Source organism: Prinia subflava, chromosome Z, assembly GCF_021018805.1.
Source record: "Prinia subflava isolate CZ2003 ecotype Zambia chromosome Z, Cam_Psub_1.2, whole genome shotgun sequence".
NCBI classification, from domain to species: domain Eukaryota; kingdom Metazoa; phylum Chordata; class Aves; order Passeriformes; family Cisticolidae; genus Prinia; species Prinia subflava.
In genome coordinates, this window is record NC_086283.1 from 23604315 (window position 1) to 23624028 (window position 19714).

At 42.6% G+C, this 19714-nt stretch overlaps 1 protein-coding gene across 6 annotated transcripts in view; it reads right to left on the reverse strand.

Annotated features, from left to right (window-relative positions):
• LOC134563613 (integrator complex subunit 6-like) overlaps nt 1-19714 on the reverse strand; it is a 40837-nt gene extending 21123 nt beyond the window's left edge. For 3 of the 6 annotated variants that reach the window (XR_010083397.1, XR_010083396.1, XM_063421699.1), the window contains exons 1-2: nt 18110-19695; nt 105-254 (exon numbers count right to left, since the gene is read on the reverse strand). Coding sequence is in view for 4 of the 6 variants with exons in the window: in XM_063421699.1 (XP_063277769.1) it covers nt 105-254; nt 18110-18517 (558 nt within the window). In the remaining 2 variants the exon portion in view is untranslated. Of the gene's footprint in view, nt 1-104; nt 255-18109 lie in introns of all 6 variants that reach the window. The other 3 variants (XM_063421700.1, XM_063421702.1, XM_063421701.1) reach the window with 3 other exon arrangements.

Below are 19714 nucleotides of genomic sequence, written 5' to 3' on the forward strand. Positions count from 1 at the left end.
AAGTCAGGCAAAAACAAACTTAAACCATCAAAATCCTTCACCATCTACAATTTAAAAAAAACACAGAAATATAAAAGACAGAAGACTATAAATAGATTTGTTACCTGTCCATAATTGTCTATTCCAGACACTAATCTATTGAGATTTAACAAGTCAAACGATGACCTGAGTGCCTGACCAAGGGTTGTCAGTCCTGAAGCCTGAAGGTTTTTCAGTTCATTCATGAATGTTGCATGGTTTTCCTTCCATCCAGCCTGTTACATAAAACAAAAAAAGCCTATTAGTTATTCCAGCAGCAAACTGCAATCAACTGCAGGTTGGCATTTATCTCTCTTCCCAACAAAAATTAATTATATTCCTGATTAACAGATGCACCGCACCATTTACATGCTGCACACACCTAATCCAGGTATGCACAACTTGATGTGAAACATGGTTACACCTATAATGGGAGACTCAAGAAACACACACTGCCAAGCGTTGGAAAACCTTTGCTTTACCATGAAAATTGTTGTAGAGATAAAGATGTTAATAGAAGTATTTGGATTGAGCACATGAGTATTTTTTAGGAGAAACAGCCAAGTTTGGAAATCAGAAATGCAGCTGCCAAAGTAACAGCAAAGGTAAAACCAAGATAAAAACAGCACAATGTCACTGCCTCTTCTGGCATATACCCATTCCCTTTTTGTCCTTTCTTCCATAAATTAAGTCTGGAAGGAAAGAAAGGAGCGGCTGCAAATAGTGTCTTCAGTGTAACAGCTTAAAATTTTGGAGGTCTTCAAAAATGTTATGGCTGACAAAGCCTAGGGGTCAAAGGAACAGCAAGTGATGTGCACGGATCAGTCCAACCAAGAACTTGGGACCTCTGGTAAGCAGGCCCAACAAGTGTGATTCTCATACCCTTCCCTTAAAAGCAGTTTGCCGCACAGTTGGGAAGCTATTTTAGAAAAGACCAACTCACAGGGAATTGGTACAGGATTTAAAGAGGCCTCAGCTAAAACAACCAAAACTTGGAAGTCCTGGATATTCCCATAACTCTTACACCGTACTCTCCAAGCTACTCGGCAGCCAGCAAGCAGTTATTCACCAAGGCTCACTATTATCTGGCACCAGAGACATTCCCGTGCTCCACCAGGAATCCCAGCTACACAGACATAGAGAGGATCATTTCAGACAGCACGACTTTTGCTGGGACAACCTCTGAGCAACACATCCTCCAGGTGAAGCAGTTCTTCTCCCTGTGCACTGGGCTCAGCAGCAACCACCTGCTGGCTGTGCCAAGCTGTGCAAGAACACGAGAGGACAGGATTGTCCTGAGCTTTTTTAAACAGCTCTGTCCCATTGCCAACCTTCAGTACACACTGAGGGCTCTGTAGGATAGACATGTTCTATCTGTAAAAACTGTAAAAGAACGTAAGAATCGAGTAGAAAGGATGTGTGATGATCAATACTTCTGTTGAGCTGACAACCTTAAGCTGGGTGGGTTTCTTTTCAGAACGGAGAATTATCATAAGATGATACAACAAAAGCATTTTGGTCAAGTTTAGCTCCCTTAACCAGTTCTTCAAGCTTGAGATTAATGCAAGGGACCCAAGAAAGAAAACTCTGCAATTGGGGCAAAGAAAGAACAGGCCTTCACCAAGACTTTCATAAAGACTGCTTTATGAATTAACTGCCCAGGAAGCTCAAAAAAAACCAGGTTAATTCTCAATAAAACACCATCAATACTCACACACAACCACAAAATACAGCACCTCATCAGCAGAGCCACAGCAACCCCCCCGACCTGTGCTTAGCTCAAGGCAAAAATGAGGTGCAAGCACAGGATCACTGTTTTGGAGTAAAAGTGACTTAGTCAATGGTATTTTTTCAGAGTGAAATAGCATCAAAACCAAGAACATGATTTGTCTTACCCTAAAAAAGCTTCTCTTAAACAATTTTAAGTGAATGGTTACCAAAACTGTTTTGTTTGAATGCTATGGACCAATAAACACAGGTGAGACTGCTCCCTTTTGTCTGTGTTTTTGTTTGGTCAAAAAACACCCATTAATGAGCCCATCAGTGCTCTTGGGAACAGACAGGCTGGAGTTCAGAAAGTGTTTTCTAGCGAAGACCATTTGCTTTAGTTGTTACAAAAGCTCATGAGGGAACAAATCATTTACAAAGGAAACACTATTCCCAGTCTACATTTCTTGATTTGAACTCCAATGAATTTAAGAATATTCTTTATAAAATAAACAGTAAGAATCTTCAGTGATATTTGGAGATTCTGCTATTTTCCCATTGTGAAAATGTTTGCTCAGCTTCCAGCTCACTGTTTGATCTTGCTGCAGTGTGGTCAACCGCCTGCAAAATAAAAAATGTACCATTTCCCTAGGCAGAAATAGGGAAGCTGAAGGTACAAGGAGCAGCTGATCACCAATGGCTGTCCAAGAAAACTATTTTTCATCTTACAGTTCTGAAAGGATCTTTAAAGATAAAGCCAAGGAGAAATGTACCCGTGAAATAAACAGAGTAAGATGGAAGAACTTCTCATAATGAGAACAAGAGCAGCAAATGCGAGATTTCCATATCCAGCTCTAAATAAAAATCTGATTAGTTAATATACTACATTCTCTACCTATCCTAAAAAAAAGATTCATGAATCAAGAATACTTAAATCAATGAAAAGAAAGTCTATTTCTGTAAAATGTTCCTCTAGAAAGATACAAGTCAATGTATATAATGAAACATGTATTTCAGGGACAGAAACTCCAGCCCCAAAGAACATTCTCCTTTCCGTATTTCCAGTAGGAACATTCTTACGGCAAGACAGAGTCAAGTACCCAACACCAAGCAGATGCACAAGGAGTTCACGTTAAAGTGATTAAATAATAATCCTTCCTAAATTTAAAATACTGCCACTAATGCTGCATACAAAAAAACCCCACTGGCTCTATTTGCCAGGAGAAACACTAATGACCAAAAAATCCCCAACCAAAACCCCACAACTGTAAGGGACCGAACCCAAGCATATTCCACAAAACTACATATCCTTTAAAGGCCAGTAACTAAGAAGTCAGAACTGAATATTAGTTATTTCGGTTGTTTATGAACCAATTTGAACAGTGAGAGTGGTTTCTTCTAATCTTCAATATTACATTCTGACTTAGTCACTTTTATGCCTAGAATTTATTAATAGCAATCTGAGCAGCCTTTACCTTGCCAGTATGTTACTGGCCTTTCCTTTGATAATTTATACAAATAATTTTAGACTCTGAATACATACCAAAAGACTTCAAAGACAGGAAAAAACAAGCACTAAAATCGAAAATCTCACCCCTCTGCTCATGCCATCAGCAGGCAAAAATGCACTGTCATTTGGCCTTCTGCAAGCTTGGGATACCATCCTACAAACCACCCAGAGATTTGGAAGCATCACACCACCTTCCAGCTCCCGGCTTCAGCCTTTAGAAGCAAATCATGCTGACAAGAAATAACATACTTAAAAGAAATGTTTTTCTCTGGTGACTCAGTTTTCAGACAAATCCATGCCCTGCTCAGTATTTCACCATATAGAAGTATTTCAGCTGCTTCAAGAAGCAGGTAAGGTCAAAACAGCTTATTTTGGCAGGAGAAAGGCCCAGATTAATGAGAACTCAAACACCAAGGTGAAAAATCCAGTGAAGAAAAGGACACCTTATTTAGATCAAGAGAATAAGGACTAACTGAACATCAAAAGAACAGAATTGAGCAGCAAAATCTTGGTCATTTAGTAGCTTAAAAGGATCTTCAAGACCTAGGAGAAACAAGATTTTAGTTGCAAGAGACTAGAAAGAAAATCTTATAAAATGTTGTAGCAGGAGTTAAAAAACAAAACCAAACCACTCCACCCCATCTTTATCACATGAAAGGCAGCAATATCGACATACAAGTAAAACAGGACCAAATTTCAAATGCATGTTACACACAGATCGTGAAATCTCAGCTACACTGGCTTGTCTGTCAGGTTTACTGGTCTTACTGCAGTTTTTTTATTGGTTTATTGCTGGTGTGCTTTGATTTTTTTCTTTCATTCTTTCCAACTATTTCTCGGCAGTTTGGTCAGCTGGTAAAATAGGGGAAGAGCCAAAGGCTGAGCATTAGAACACAAGAATTCCAGGTCCGAAGCAGTTCCCAGTTTTACCAGCTTCAGGCAGTCCAGGGATGTGGTGCTTTTGAGGCTGCAAGTCTTTGTCTTTAGAACTTCTAATAAGCAATGCCGTAAGACTGAACTACATAGCTTACTGTTCACTGGATTGCTTTCAGATCCAATTCAAAAACTGCAACATTACTAAAAATCATCTTTCAGGAAGACAATTTGCAACCCTGCATGCCAATCAAACATACAATTTTTAAGAATTCTGCTAATGTTTCTTTAGAAAGAACAACTGCATTTCAGGTATTACGACTTGTTTGAAGTATTTAAGTTTCTTGGTAATTCAAGCTATTATTAAATGCACCCAACTTAGCAAAACAGATTACCTTATGGCAACATGCCTGTGGCATCCTAGCTTGTCAGTGGCAATCACTTGGAAAAAAAAGGTAAGAAAAAAATCCAGCTGTTGAAATCTGAAACAACTCCTGCTATGAAATTTCCAAATATAGGAGGACAGTGAAACTAGCAGAGCATTTTGCCTCCCAAATCACCAGAATGATTCATTTTTAAATTACCTTTCTGCTCACTGGTGACAGTACACACGATCGTAACTGAGCCAAAGTCAAGCAGGTGTTTCTTTTGTACAGAAATGAATTACTCTTATGGACGCCCTGCAATGCAAGGGGTTGCTTCCCAAATGCCGAAGTGTTTTCACCTCCTTGTAATCTCCTGAATCCAGCCCCAGCACTGTTCAGTGGGTTTCTGCAGCAGGGAATAACTTCCTATGTAGCCTTGAGCTCCTCTGCCTGAGTGTTGGTAACACTGCAATAGGAGTTTTAGCAAGCCAAGACTGCCTTGGTCACCTCAGTTCTGCCACAATAAAACTCAGCAAACAGGGAGAGGGAGAGGTGCTGGCATCATGCATCCCCCTGTCCATGAAGGACAGGGTAAGGCCGCTTGTCAGTACAGAGCAGCCAATGCTCACGCTACCCCCATGTGTTTGATTTGTTGATCAAAGATTTGCTAACTAAAAATAACATACATGAGAAGAAAGGCACTGACTACACTGTGAACACCAAAATACATTTTTATTTAAAATTTTTTTATGTCCTAAAATAATTCAAAATCATATGACCTACTAATCACCTACTAATTTCATCCTCACAATGTCTGTGCAAATGGGGCAGAAAAACAGCTCTAAGAGACACTTACAGACATTGACTCCCCTCCAACTACTTATGAATGCCATTTTAGGGGCAACCAAGCTCTCAGGTTTTCTGTATCTTTGGCTGCAAAATTTTTCTCTCGTTTCAGCATTTCTACTCTCTAGTTTGTTCTGTGCAACACATCAGTCTTGTCACTGCACAACATTAAACAACCTGTAGCAAAGAAACTCCCAAGATCAATTCTTTTTTTTTTCTTGGCACAGCAGAGCAGCACAGCACCCACCTCTTGTATCTGAGATCAGCACAGCTCCAGCACAGAATGATACTGGCACACAGGTCTGAGGTCAGCTTATCACTGGGGATGCTGAACGCAGCGTGCAGCCAGGGCTCACTGGTTGCTCCAGGAGGTGCACACTGCTGTCTGCTGTGAGACCTGCCTAACAAACACCCTCCTTCTCAGTTCTCACCTGAGGACTATTTTAGCAGGTAACCAATTCACAGGTTTAAACTACTCCCTCGACAATACCACAGAGCAGTCAAGTACAGTGAAGAGTCTACAGAAGCATCACTTGGTCCCCCTTACATCAGAGGTAGTGAGCACCAGGTTGGAGTGTTAAGGCTAAGTATTGTGAATAGTAAGTTAATTGTTTCTGCCTGTAAATTTGTTTCTGCTGCTCTTGTAGAACACTCAAACTGAAAACTATCTATCAAAAGTGCTTCTTTAAATCCAGTGGGAACTTTCTGAATATTTAGTTTTTTAAAAAAGCCCTTAAATTCCAGTCAAATAAAACATCACCAGAGTTTAATATACATAAAATGTCTCCAAAAGACCAGAGACACATACACTGCTATAAAACATCTTTAGAAAAAAACACATCTTAAAAAAAGAAGACCCTAGAGTAGATGGTTCCTTTGATCCCACACAGCTGATACACTCTGACACTAGATTTTTAGCAGAAATCTGTCACTTTGCACACCTCTCTCTCTCCATCCAGCTCCAGGCATAATTCTTTATTTTTCTCTGGGACACACTATGTACCTTGGTAACACAGAATCTCTCCTCCCCTCACCCACACTATTTTTCCCTACACAGCAGGGAAGGTGTCATGCACCTCTACACCCCTGGGCAGTGCACGCAGACAGGGCAGCTGTCTCTTGGGACACAAACGCCACACCATGGGCCCCCCCTGGACACTCACCATTCAGCGCCTGGGGAGCATCCTCCAGTTTCATTTTACCTCAAAGCAATCCAGGCCTTGCACTCCAAGGAAGGGTTGCAGTGTGAACTGAGATGCCCAGAAGATCCCTTCAATTGCACGTTTCTAAGCTGAACTCTCCTGTACCTGCACCCATCAGACTAAGTAATTTCTAAAGACAGATCAAACCAGTTGGATTTCTAAAGCGCATAAGTGAATGTGAACTGCATTCTACCACAGTATGTAAGTGCCAGTTTTTATTACAGGCAGTCAGCTACACAGAAATACTATTTCATCTTGTATAGAAAGCGGTATTTCTCCATGAAACCTTAAATTTAAAAAACCAAAGAAAGCTCAGTCAAACTACACCATGCAGTTCACTGTCCTTTCAAGACGACTTCACCATTAAATAAGACACAGAAACACTTTTCCTTCAATAAGAATTCAAGATGTTTATGTTAAGAACAACTCAAATAATCTTTAAGCACAGCATCTCTGCAAAACACTAGCAGAGATGTTCTTAAGCTCCAATTACAAAATGAGTACTGGGAACTTTTGTTAATATCAGCATTTAGAGAGAAGCAGCACCACTTTCTTCCATAGGAATACCAAATGCAGATGCTGTATGAACAACTCAAAGCTGAAAACTGCTTGGAACCAAGACATAATAATCAGTGCCAAGCAGAAAGAAAAAAAACTACACTACCTTTTTATTTATTACCTGCTGCTCCTGCTTTAACCTATCTCTGGTTTTAGCTTTTTAGTCAATTGTAATTCATGTATTTTGGCAGTTACCCTCACTGCATTTTATCTTGCACAAAGATAAAAGAAAGCTCATGAAGAAAGGAGAGTATAAATACCCAAGAGATCATGGTATCGCCCTGTTCCAAAAAGTATTCTGATTTAAACAGAAAAACACTATCCAGTTAAAAAAGCACCTATTTCTGAGGAACACTTGAGAAGCCAGGATATTTCAGTGCAGAGCTGAACCAGAACAAGCTACATTTCACACAACAGCCTGATGGAGAGGAAACACAGAAGTAAAGACTGTTTGCAGCCTTAGCACAGAAAGCATAACAAGAGGCTCCATGCTCCTATTCAGCAGCATAGCAGTCATGTCAGAAATGCCATTATAGGTGCATCTTATCCAAGCACTGTAGAGAGGGCAACTGCCAAAATGTGGAGATTTCAGTCAAAGACTTTCTGCTACTCACGGTGCCTGTTGCTCTTTCAGCCTATCAAATACACTTCCAATACCAGTCAGCCCCAGCGCTGTCCTTCTCCTGCTCCCTTCCTCCACTCAGCATGGCTGGAGAAGTCACAAGGAATAAAGACAACAGCTAAGAGGTTACAGAGTAGGTGCTATCAACACAAGGGACTCCTCACTGCATGTTTCTGGAAATCAAGTGGAAGTGCATTATTGATGATACTCTAACTTTACAGCCCAGTGCTGAAACAACATTATACAATTCATGTTTATTTTGCAAACTGCCACAGTCCCTCCTCATTCTTCCAAAAGCACATCACAGAACTAGAGCAGCACACCAAAGTGCTACAGGTATTGCAAATTTGCATCAAAACTCAAGAAGGTAAATCTAGAACAAGTAATTTAATCACCCGCTTTCCTCAATTCATGTCTGACATGCTGTTCAAGCCACTGCTGAGGAAAAGAAATACTTTAGATGACCATGAAATTCATATACTCACTGAAATATCAACTACCCAGCCTAACAAATAAATTCGCCCTGATACAGCCAAAAATGGTGGCCCTGGGAGCATTACTATTGGTCAGATTTTTATTTCAGATGATGGCAAGGCTGGATTTCTTTTTAATGCACGAGTCATCTGGACCAAAAGTAAGTACCTGAGCTTGAACTCTTTTGATTAAAGAAGGTTATTCCAGCCAGGCCCTGAGTCCAGGGCACATGGTCCCGATCCAGCGCTCCAGTCTCACCACATCCCAGCCTGGGAGCACCATCGGGAGGCCTGGCAGCAGCTCAAGGCACCAAGTGTTCTGCCTCAACAGATGCACATTCTCCCACAAAGCAGAGCTTAACTTTTTTTTTTTTTTAATCAAAACTCGCTGGCTGAACCATTAACAAGCTATGAAGACCAGTGCTAATGCATTATACTCACTTAGAAGCAGAGCATGGCAACACCAGCTTAACCACACTGTAGATCTTTGTTTTCTGTCCAATTAATTGCTCGACAACATCCATCTTACCAAGATTCTTACTTTTTTAAATACTATTTCACACATTTAAGATTTTAAAAGCATCTGTGAGAACACTGACAAATCATCAAATGCCTTATCTTTAAAAAGTAAAATTAAGGAGTTCTGAACTGTTGGGTTTTTTAGTCTAGAATAGCATTTAACAAATCTAGTGTTGCTTATTCTGAAATTTGCATAGCTACACAAGGAGAGAATCATAATTGGGTAAATTGAGAGATACTAAAAGATTACAACTACAAAAATAATAAAAGCTACCTAAAAATAAAACAAGACTAGTTTACTTATCTGACAATAAGCAGTTTAAATTTCAGAGATCCCTGTCAATCTCAGTTCTTACACCTAAAGAAATTTTGTTTTTTCAATGCTCTGCAGAGCGAATATACAAATCAATACAAGTCTATGGGCAACTTCAGATTCTGACCTGTACAGTAACAGTCTCTTTACAAGAATGTACCTTTTTCTTGGCACATTCCTAAAGTTTCGATCCTAGGACATGCTGCTTACAGCTGAAACTGATTGCTACATGTTTCCCAAATATTCTGAAATTAGCGAGAAAAAAATACAAAGCAAAAAAATTCCTTTCAATTATTGCCTGCTATATTTTGGGGGGTGTAGAAGCACAAGAGCTGCATTATTAAGAGGTGCAGTGTTAGAATAAAGTTTAAGAAAGAAGAAAAAAATTCCAAGACTCAACTACAAGACTGCGTTACTTAAGTGACAATCTGCATTTATAATTGAGAACAGCACCAGCTGCTCTTTCCATATTTTTTTAATTGGTTGGTTGGGGGTTTTTTGGTGGGTTTTTGTTTGTTCGTTTGTTTTGGGAGGGTTGTTTGGTTGTTGTCTGTTGGGGTTTTTTTGGGGGCGTGTGTTGTTTTGGTTTTTAGGGGGGTTGGTAGCCTATGTTATTAAATAAAATCAAGGACAGAGGCATTAAAAATACAGACAGTGAAGAGAATCACTAAGGCTGAAGCCATCTGGAACCTTCTGACAGGGCCCTTGGAGTCACACTGATGCCCCCTCCAAAAGCACACAGCTCCACATCACAGGTCACACAGTACAGAACACATTTTCCCACTGGATCCCAGCTGTCTGAGGTACGAGAACACTGTAAGAGACAGCACTAAATTACATCTTTTCTAGATCACAGCAAGCTCAAAACATCATTGTTGCATTACCGCTGGAAATCACAGTTCCTCCTGGCAAACTGTTGTAAAATATGCAAGGGTGAACAGGGTAGAGGTGTCTGCAATCTTAATTACCTTTTTCCACTGTTAAAATGCAAGCCAATCAGCACTTAATGCAGTATTAGTTCTCATCAAATTTGAAAAGAATGAATGCCCATTCTCATGGTATCGCAGATGTACTTGGTGCTTATTTTTAGCCACACCACACAAACAGGGTACAGGGCTGAGGCCCTCTTACATCTGTATACTAACAAAAAAGACGTCTTTTGAAAATCTCCTAAGTGAAACTCAAAATAATAGCAGCATAAAAGGGGAAGAGGCAGACCATAAAGATTCCATGTGGCAGGAACCACCAACTACACAAAGCACCTTCCTCCTTACAGAACACCTCCCTATAAAAATACAACTAGGGAGATCCAACTCAACTGTTTGATTCCACATTTTAAGCTTCTATTTTTAAAATAAAAGTGACCTTTGCACTGAGGATGAGTTAAGCCTCTTAATGCAAACATATCTACTTTTGTCTAGTTTATCCTGTAGTCTTAAGGGCTTACATCTTTGAATGTGTCCCAGCCCAAATAAAGAACCAAATAAAAAAGATGAAAATATAAACTGCTATAGTGGCTATGAACAACATAGGGTGGTTTCCATTCAAGGCCTCTGGCATCTCATTGTTTATACAGTACAAAGCAGAAACCCACCTCACATGAAAAAGCAAGCTTTTACTTTGCAGATTCCTGTAGGAGCAGAACCAGTTTAAATATTTTCATTAAGACTTAACCTAGCAACACACACTCACCCGTCCATGAGGAAAGCAGCAGGTGAAAGCACAAGTTCAAGTACTTAACTGCGTCAAAATTATAATAATAAAAAGGACAGCTAAGCAGAGTTCAGTCCCTCCTATCAATCAAGAAGTTAATTTCTGAGCTGTCCTTCCATTTAAAAAAATTCCTTTCAAAAATTCAGCCACCACCTTCAAGTTCTTGCATGAATTTGATTTTTTACAAAATACTTGCATTTCAGAAGGCACAAAACTATTCCTTTAAAAAGCATGAATCACCCTGATTATTACTGCTTTGTTTATTTTTTAAAGCAAAAGGTACATCACTTTTCACAAAATTCCTCATTATAATGTTCTGTCCTCATTCCATTCCTGGAAGAGGATGCTCACTACGACTCACAACCAGGACACAGAAAAGTAAGACACCATTCTTATGCACATTTAAAAGCATTTTAACATGTTTTACACTACCCAATGTGATGTTTCTCAGAAGTGGGAATGTGCTTTTGAAAGGACACTCTATAGCAACCAATTTAGTACCTTTATAAGCTAAAATGGGCTACAATACCTCCTTGCTTGCTGCAGGGATGCCAACCGATGATTCCTAGGATTTTAGTAAAATAGATTTTTAGATGTTTTCAGATTCTGAGAGACATGCACTGCCGTATGTAGAACACAAACCTATCACCTGCACTAACAAGAACCTTCTGCCTATGGCTTTACTTTTCCAATTTCAAAATAGATGCCTAATTTAAAAAAAAAAAGAAAAGGAACACTTTGGACACATTCTTCAGTCAGATTTAGGTGATAAAGCAGTTAAATGAAAAGGAGCATGTAAAAACTGCTTGATGGTTATTCCCAAACGGTATTAAGTTGATTTTGCTCTGCCTTCAAATAAAACTAGACAATTACTATTTGCATGAGTGTTCCTTAAACAACTGTCTTCTGTTTCTCTTCCTTAAGTCATTGTGTTTAACAGAGGAAAAGCAATTGTTGGCTTTAACCTGCCAGTCATTTCTGCTCAAAGACAGAAAGCCTTCTGAAAACACACAAATTTCACAACAAAGCCTCAAACAAGCACCACGGAAGATGTGGACAAGGGGTGTGTATGTAGCACTTCCCAGGCAATGGAAGATACTGGCGCTCAGAAATAAAAATACTGCTGTAACTGACCCAAAAAGTGTATAGTGGCAGAACAGGAATGGTTATCTCTCTCCACTGAACAAGTACAGAATATAGCCTCCTGAATCAGTTATCAAGAACAGACACTGTGTGTACTGCTTACACTTCATCCAGTCCCTCAGTACTACATTCAGCACCTTTGTTCCCCCCTTTTCAACAATGCCTGGCTAGTGGGTTCACTAGGCACGTACATCAAGAACAGCATATGTGGAGAGAGAGATAGGCCTCTCCCATTGACCTCAGCTTTCTTTCCCTTTTGCACCTCTCGGATAGCAGCTTCCCTCTTGCCCCTGCAGCTGCTATCTGCCTTGCACCAAAAATTCTGCCTGCACACCCCACTGCCAGCTTGCAAACCTCCAAGCATATCCCCAGCTGTTCGCACCACTCCTTCCACAGCACAGGCCAGACCACCAAGTACTTGTGCTTGCCAAAAGTCAGACCTTTTACATATAAAACTCAGTGATTTTCAGTGTCTCAAAGTTCCTGTAAAAATGTAATCAACTTAGGCTTATTCTGTGGATCTGCTACAGCTAAACTTATTATTATGTATTCCTCTGATTTTCCTCCTTCACAACACTAATGCATTTCCTACCACCTCAGGCAGCATTCCTGCAGATCTTTGCTTCAAACCCAACAGGTTTCACAGTTGGGTTTCTCCTTCTCCCTGCAGCTCAGGGTCTGGCATTCTGATCCAATTTCTTCCAGAAACAGACAAATAGATCTCGCATCTCTCTTTCTGCAGCCTAGCCTATTCATTTGCCTCTGTCCTGTGCAGAATGAGGGGTAACTGGTTCAATTCTGCAGCAGCACAGGTTCTCCACAAAAGCAAAATTTCAAAATGCTGGCAGAAGCTTCTGTGTCACTGAAACAAAAGATAGCAAAGTTAGTCTCCTCAAGTGGGACCTTATGAACTCCCAGTTTTGAAGCACTATTTTAATATCATAAAAGAACAGGTTATTTACATACAGTATCAACTCTTTGACAGATGTTTAGAAAAGCCTTCTACAAATTCCTGCTCCAGTTTCTGAGATATCCCAACCCAACTCCAGAATTTCAGGGGAAAAAAGAAGAGGTTGCTCAGAGTCCGTCACGAAGAGCTGCTTCCACAAGGGAGCTCTTCAGCACTGAAACATATGTTCAGGCTAGCAGAGAACAGCAGCAGAAAGGCATCCTATCCATCAGTCCCAATTTGCAAATCTCAAACAGTGCACTGTTTCACACACACCGTGTACAGTAATTTGAGCTACTTCTTAGACAGCTATGTACATATTTCTGCACTCAAATTCATAAAGCCTATTTCTGCAGTACAGTCACAGCTGACTCTTGAATTCAGTATAACACAACAGAAAAAGGAAAATATGTATTTCAGAATATAACTTATGTTCTCTCAGTCCTCCACTTGTAACCAGATCATTTATGAATGTCAGACGACAGTCTCACAAGAACATAAAACAGAAGTCATATTTCTGTGACCAGATCATAAACAATATTCCTTGAGCACTGAGGAAAGGCCATATCACTGCAGCAGCCAGGTATCAGTCACAAGGGAACAGGGCAGTCCAGTTAATCAATACCTTCACATAAGGCCACCACTGTGTTTTTGGTCTGGGCCTGAACTCACCATTTGCAGCCCAAATCCACACATAAACCACAAACTGCAGGACGTGAGGTTTCACAAAAATCGAGAATGGAAAAAATAAATGAAGAGTTAAGCCTTGCTCTCCTTTTCAAAAACTCTTTAGGTTAAGATTTTGGCATGAGCTCCATTTTCAGACAATTCTAGATAGATCTTGCTGAAACATCATCATTGGAAAACAGGAAAAGCTTGAGGAAAAAGCGTAGGTGAGAAGACTGTTCTCCATTCCCCATACTTTTACTATAGCACCATTACTTCACAAAAAAATAAACGAAATGGCTTAAGATTCTGCCCACTTATACCATGGCAAGTGCTCACATACAAAGAGACATCTCTATTTGACAGAGGACGATGAAATGTATGTGATTTTGGAAAAAAAAATCAATTGGGTAAATATATGAAAAAAGCCACAGAAGACCATGAGGGCCATACCAACAGCTCATCACAGGCCCCTGACCTGCAAACTGTAAGAGCTCAGGAAGTGCTGTGCAGAACTGCCAGTCAGTAACATGCCTGGCCTGTTCCCACCCTCCTGCCCAGGGATTCCAGATCAGCTACGTTGTGCAGGAAGGGATGCGAAGGGTGGGGCTGGCACACAAGGCTTGGAGGTGTTGCAGCACCAGGTCACAATACAGCTGGGATAGAGCAAGATCTGGGTTCTAGCAATCTACGGAAGTTCTCAAAACAAGGACACATCGTGTATTCCCTGAATAGGACAATGCACTTCTCTTAGCCAGAAGGTCAGGAACATCAAATACCCTGCCAGGCAGCAAGGCTGTTCTTGAACCCATTTTTCTTGCCCAACTGGACACACATGGAGAATAAATTCCTTCCACACCTAAATTTAAGCACTAGTGTTTTAATAGTAATAGACACCTCTTACAAAGGTGCTTTAGTATACATATTATTACCTTCTCATGCATGCCAAATACACAAAATCAGATATCCAAATACCAGAACAGACTGGCTCACTTCCAAGTTAACATGTCACTAACTAAGACAGATTCACTTGATAGCACCCTATCACAATTTTAATCTAAAAATACACTAAAACATTAGGCTTTCTTACTTCTTGAAATAATATACTAATTTTCCCTCCTAGTTCATAGCATGAGTTTACCCAACATCCAATGGATTGTACAGGTATTTTTCCACTACGTTATACAGGATCACATCACTTGACAATTACAAGGTTAATACATTTCATAACATGCTTTTAAAATATTAAACCTTTGTCTCTTACTGTAGAGTATTTTGGAAACAACGTAAGAGTTACAAATGGTTGCACCATAATTGCTATCACAACACAACAAATAGGAGCCAAACAGCTGACGAGGTTCCAGAGGCATCTGCTGCCAGAGTGGGGCTCAGATTCCTGCCACCCCCATCTTCCTGTCCCCCTTCCCAGGACAGCACCCTGACACCTCTTCAGACATTTGTCATCGCAACTCTTTGCAGGGCCCCACTGCAAACTGAGAGGCTAAATAATTCCATTTTTAAAAAATGGCACAGAGAGCTATAAGCAGTCAAACAGAAGCAACAGGTCCTGTAAATAATTTCAAACCATCTATACTAAAGATAGTTTCAAAAAAATCACCTTACTTTCACAAATTTTGGTAAATCATTTGTGCAATAGCATGATCCTTCCACATAGCACAACACAATACACATGCATAACACCTTCTTGATATATTTTTGTCCATCAAAAGTGAACCAGTGCTGTTGGTTAAAAATACTTTAATGCTACAGGCAAACAAATTCTGAAACAAACCAACCTAAAGCACGTATCTCAGCTACTCCTGCTCCAAACCTCAAGGTCCTGTAATTCCTCTGCCTCCTAGGTGGTTTCAACTCCATCACCAGATTATTCCCCTCAACTGCTCCACTGGTAAAACTATCTGAGAGACTACGTAATTTAATTAGTATAAATCAGAAAGAAAACAAGAGGATAAAGCAGCCACTGCTGCACATACTTGGAAAGCAAGCCTGCAAAATACGCTCACTTGCTAATTTGTCTTCACCTTCTCTAAACCAACAGACACACAGTATTTAACTGCAGCAGCATTAGCAAAGAAACTATATTTTATGTCTTTTACAAGCATGTTCCGTAAGACATACTGAATGTGGCCTAGACCACGAAGTTTTCCTGGCACAACTGCAGTTGTTAGAAAACACAACAGGGGGAACATCATAAATACCAGCGAAGGTCTTGAGAACAGATCTTCCAACAGGGAGTCATCACTGCTCTGAGGCTTTCTCTGCTCAAGGAACAGACATGATGACAGCCCAATAACACTCATTTATGCCATTAAGTCTTTATGCAATAGTTGAGCTGCACTTGTGATCATAATTACTATAATCAGATATTACTGAATCTGCAGCCTGTTACTAGAAAAGTTACTAATTTTTGAAAAAATATTTTAAGATTGCCTAAAATCCAATTTTAAAAAAACAGTGTGCTAAAGGTAGAAATATAAATTTCTGCACAGAGACATTACAAGAGTGCAAGTTACAAGAACCACAATATTTTTCACTTCCCTTGGCTATTTAATGCACACTAAATATGACTGAATGCTATGATGGGTATCACAGTCCTATTTATTTCAATTACTATTTACTAAAACTGTGAACAGTCAGATGCTCATTACCACATCAGAATGCATACAGATGCTCATTAAACAGAAGGATCTTCCTCAGTAAATCCAACTATAGATGTGGTAATAACCTGTAGCATTACCACACAAGAGCTCCAGCAGCAAAGTCATTTTTTTATTAAATCACCAGTATGCTTCCAATCACTGCAGGGAGTAAGTTCATTTCTCAAACATAAGATACACTCGTAAAATATTTGACACAAAACCAGGAGAAATCTGGAACACAAGAAATCCAGTTAACACAGGTATAACAAAGACTTGGGGTTTGCATCTGGCCACAAACATAAATGGGGCAAATGGTGCGTGCACTGTGTCTAAAACACACCTCTCCTAACCAGATGTAGGTTTCTGACAATAAGTTTCTGCAAGTCAAGGATGCTTTCAATTCACAGAAATTACTTCCACGCTTCCTCTGAGAAAGGTGCAATACCAAATAATAAATATTTACTCACTCTATGACTTGTCACTTCAGAAAGCTATGTAAATTTACTCCTGATGAAAGGAGCCAAGATTCGTAGCTCATGATAATTACATTTCCTCATTTTCAAAGATGTGAATAAGTGATTGAGCTCACAGCACCAGCGAGCCCACTTACTTTTAAAACGTCTCAAGAAGTTCTAGCTGTGAGATCTAGAGAATATTTTCCTTTCTTCTCGAGGATGACCAACAGTGTATCTGTAAACGAACTTCTTTGGCCTTCATAGCATGGGTCTACAGCCCAGAAGTTACGGTATGTATTACTCTGAGCAAACATAGTCCTAATCCAGGACTATTCAGGTGGATTCTAAAACTCTCATAGCAATGCTTTCTCTGACACACTTTACTTCAGTGTTTTAAGTTAGGACATTTCTATCAGCAAGCTGCAGCCTACAGCGTAAGAGATGCAGCATTACAATTTTTTTTTTACTTTTGCCTAAACCTCATGGTGCAGCTGATGTGGTAAGAACAGCATGGCCGTACTTGCCACTACCTTGAGGAATGAGAAAACAGGGACAAGAGGAGCCAGCCAGGCAGAGTTGTTTACTTGCAAAGAGGTCTACGGCAAACCTCACTGATCTCTACAACTCCTATGCAGTAAGCTGTAATGAGATAAGGGCTGGTCTCTTCTGCTGTGCCTGCAGTGAGGACCAGAGAAAATGGCCTTAAACTGGGACACAGGAAATTCAGATTAGATATTACAAAGGAAATTTTCATGATTCAGGAGGTCAGACTGGGAGGTGGTGGAGTCATTGTCTCTGGAGGTGTTTAAGAGGCTGGCACCGGATGATGTGGTTTAGTGGTTTAGGAATTACAGTAGCAGTACTGGGTTGATGACTGGACTTGGTGATCTTATACATGTCTTCTAACCTCGATGATTCGATGGCTCCACATCCAGCTCACCACAATCCTGCACGGAGTGGCAGCTGCGAGCACCTTTCACAGAACTAGTGCAGGTTACCGTGCTCAGCAGGATGAATGGGGCGGGGGAGGCGGCCTGGGGAACACAACCCCAACACTGTGGCTTCTTGGATCGCAGAGGAGGAAACAGCCGCGGGTGCTGTCCCACACCCCACGCCAGGGCCGGGGCTCCGCGCTGCCCCTACCCCGCGGCCCTGCGGGGCAGCTCGGCCCGCCTTGCCCGCCGGGGCCGGGCACTGCCTGCCCCACCCCGCCCGCGTGTCCCGGGGGTCTCAGGGCTGCGCGGGGCCGAGCGCGGTGACGGCCCCGCCGGAGCCACCGCCCCGCAGGGGGCGGAGCGCGGCCGCCCCTCATTGCGCCGGGGCGGTGAATCAGGGCCCGCCCGTCTCCTCCCCCCCCCTCCTCCATCTCAGCAGCGCCCTCAGCCTCTCTCCTCCATACAAAAGCAAAATGTCCGCCATCTTCACAGCCTGCTGCTGCCGCCGCCGGGCCGGACGGGGCTGCGCCGCGCCAAGGGCGGCCCCGCCGCGGAGCCGAGGCGGCCGGGAGGGGTCATTACCTTGATGCAGTAGGGCGGCTCGTCGAACGTAACCAGCATGTACCTGTCGCCGCGGCTGGCCGGGTCTCGGGCCCGGAGCTGCGGAGAGAGCGGAGAGAAGCGGCGTGAGCAGTGCGAAGGGGGCGAGGGGGGCGGCGGCTCCCCCGGCGCCGCACACTCACCTTCATGAAGATCTCCACGGCGCCCTTGGCGATATCCAGGTAGCTGGTGCCCAGGTACGCCCGCTGGTTCATGGAGGCGGACGTGTCTATGAGGAAGAGGAGGATCGGCATGGTCCAGGCAGAGCCCCGGCCGGCGGGCTCCCTGCGGAGGAGGCGCGGCGCTCGCCCGCGGCTCGCTCGGCTCTGGCGGCGCTGCCCGAGCTCGCCCGGACTCAACTTCTCTTCCCTGAGCCTCCACCAGCACCATGTGACCAGCGCGCACGCCATTGGCTGGCAATTATACCGATATTTGCATATTCATGGTGGCGCGCGCGGGGCGGGGGGGCAGAGAAGGGAGGGGGGCCGCGGGGTGACGGCGGGCGCGCGCGCGCCGCACCTGTCACACATACAGCGCCCGCCCCTCTGCGGGGTCCCCCGCCCCGGGCTCCAGGGGCGCCCCGCCCGGCCTCTCGCGGCCTGGCCTCTCACGGTCGGTGCCTCACGGTCGGTGCCGGTTCCAATCCTGCCGTGTGCCCCCAGTACCTCCCGGTATCCGCGGCTGAGTCACCGCGCCGCCGCCTCGCACCTCCCCGCCTCCGCCTCACCTCGGCCCACGCAGCTCTTCATGGCTGGGCAGCCCCGGGGGGCTGAGGGGAGTGTGCAGGAGCTCTGTGCGGATCCCGAGGAGCCAAGCGAAGCCTCTCAGCTGCCCACCCGGTGACATAATTGCCCCGTTCCTGGTCTCCAGAAATTTCACTTAAGCACTAAATCCTCAGCCCCCCACGTGTGATCCTTTCCCAGCTCAGGTGTTAACACAGGCAGTACCTGGATCTGGCCATCACACACTGACAGGGCACCTCAGTGTACCTGGATCAAGGCAGGATGGCAACAAATTATTGTGGCAAAACTGAGAATACATACAACCTGCAATATTTTGTATCACTTAGATTAATTAAAAAAAAAAAAAAAGTATCTGGAAGGAGGGATCACACTCAATTAGCCTGGAAAATCTCTCTGAGACCATTGAGTCCAACCTATGGCCCAACACTACCTTGTAAACCAGACTAGGGCACCAAGTGAACTCTCAGGGCAGCCCATTCCAATCTCTAACCACCCTTCTTGTGAAGAAATTCCACTTAGTGTCCAACGTAAACCTCCCCGTACAGTTCAAGACCGTATTCCCTTGTCCTGCCACTGGTTGTCTGGGTGAAGAGCCCAACTTGTGCCTGGCTACAACCTCCTTTCAGAAGGAGATTTTGGAGAGAAATAAGGTCCTCTGTGAGCCTCCTCTTCAAGGTGTCCTGCTGCAATGGGCCTGGCAGCCACCACTGACAGCGACCACATAAGGGGAAGAAGATTGAGGAAATATTTCGCACTATGTCCATTCAAGAATGCTTGTTTGCTTCCAGGAGTAAATCCAAAACACACAAAAGCAGCACTGCCAACATGAATCTTACTTTAAAAT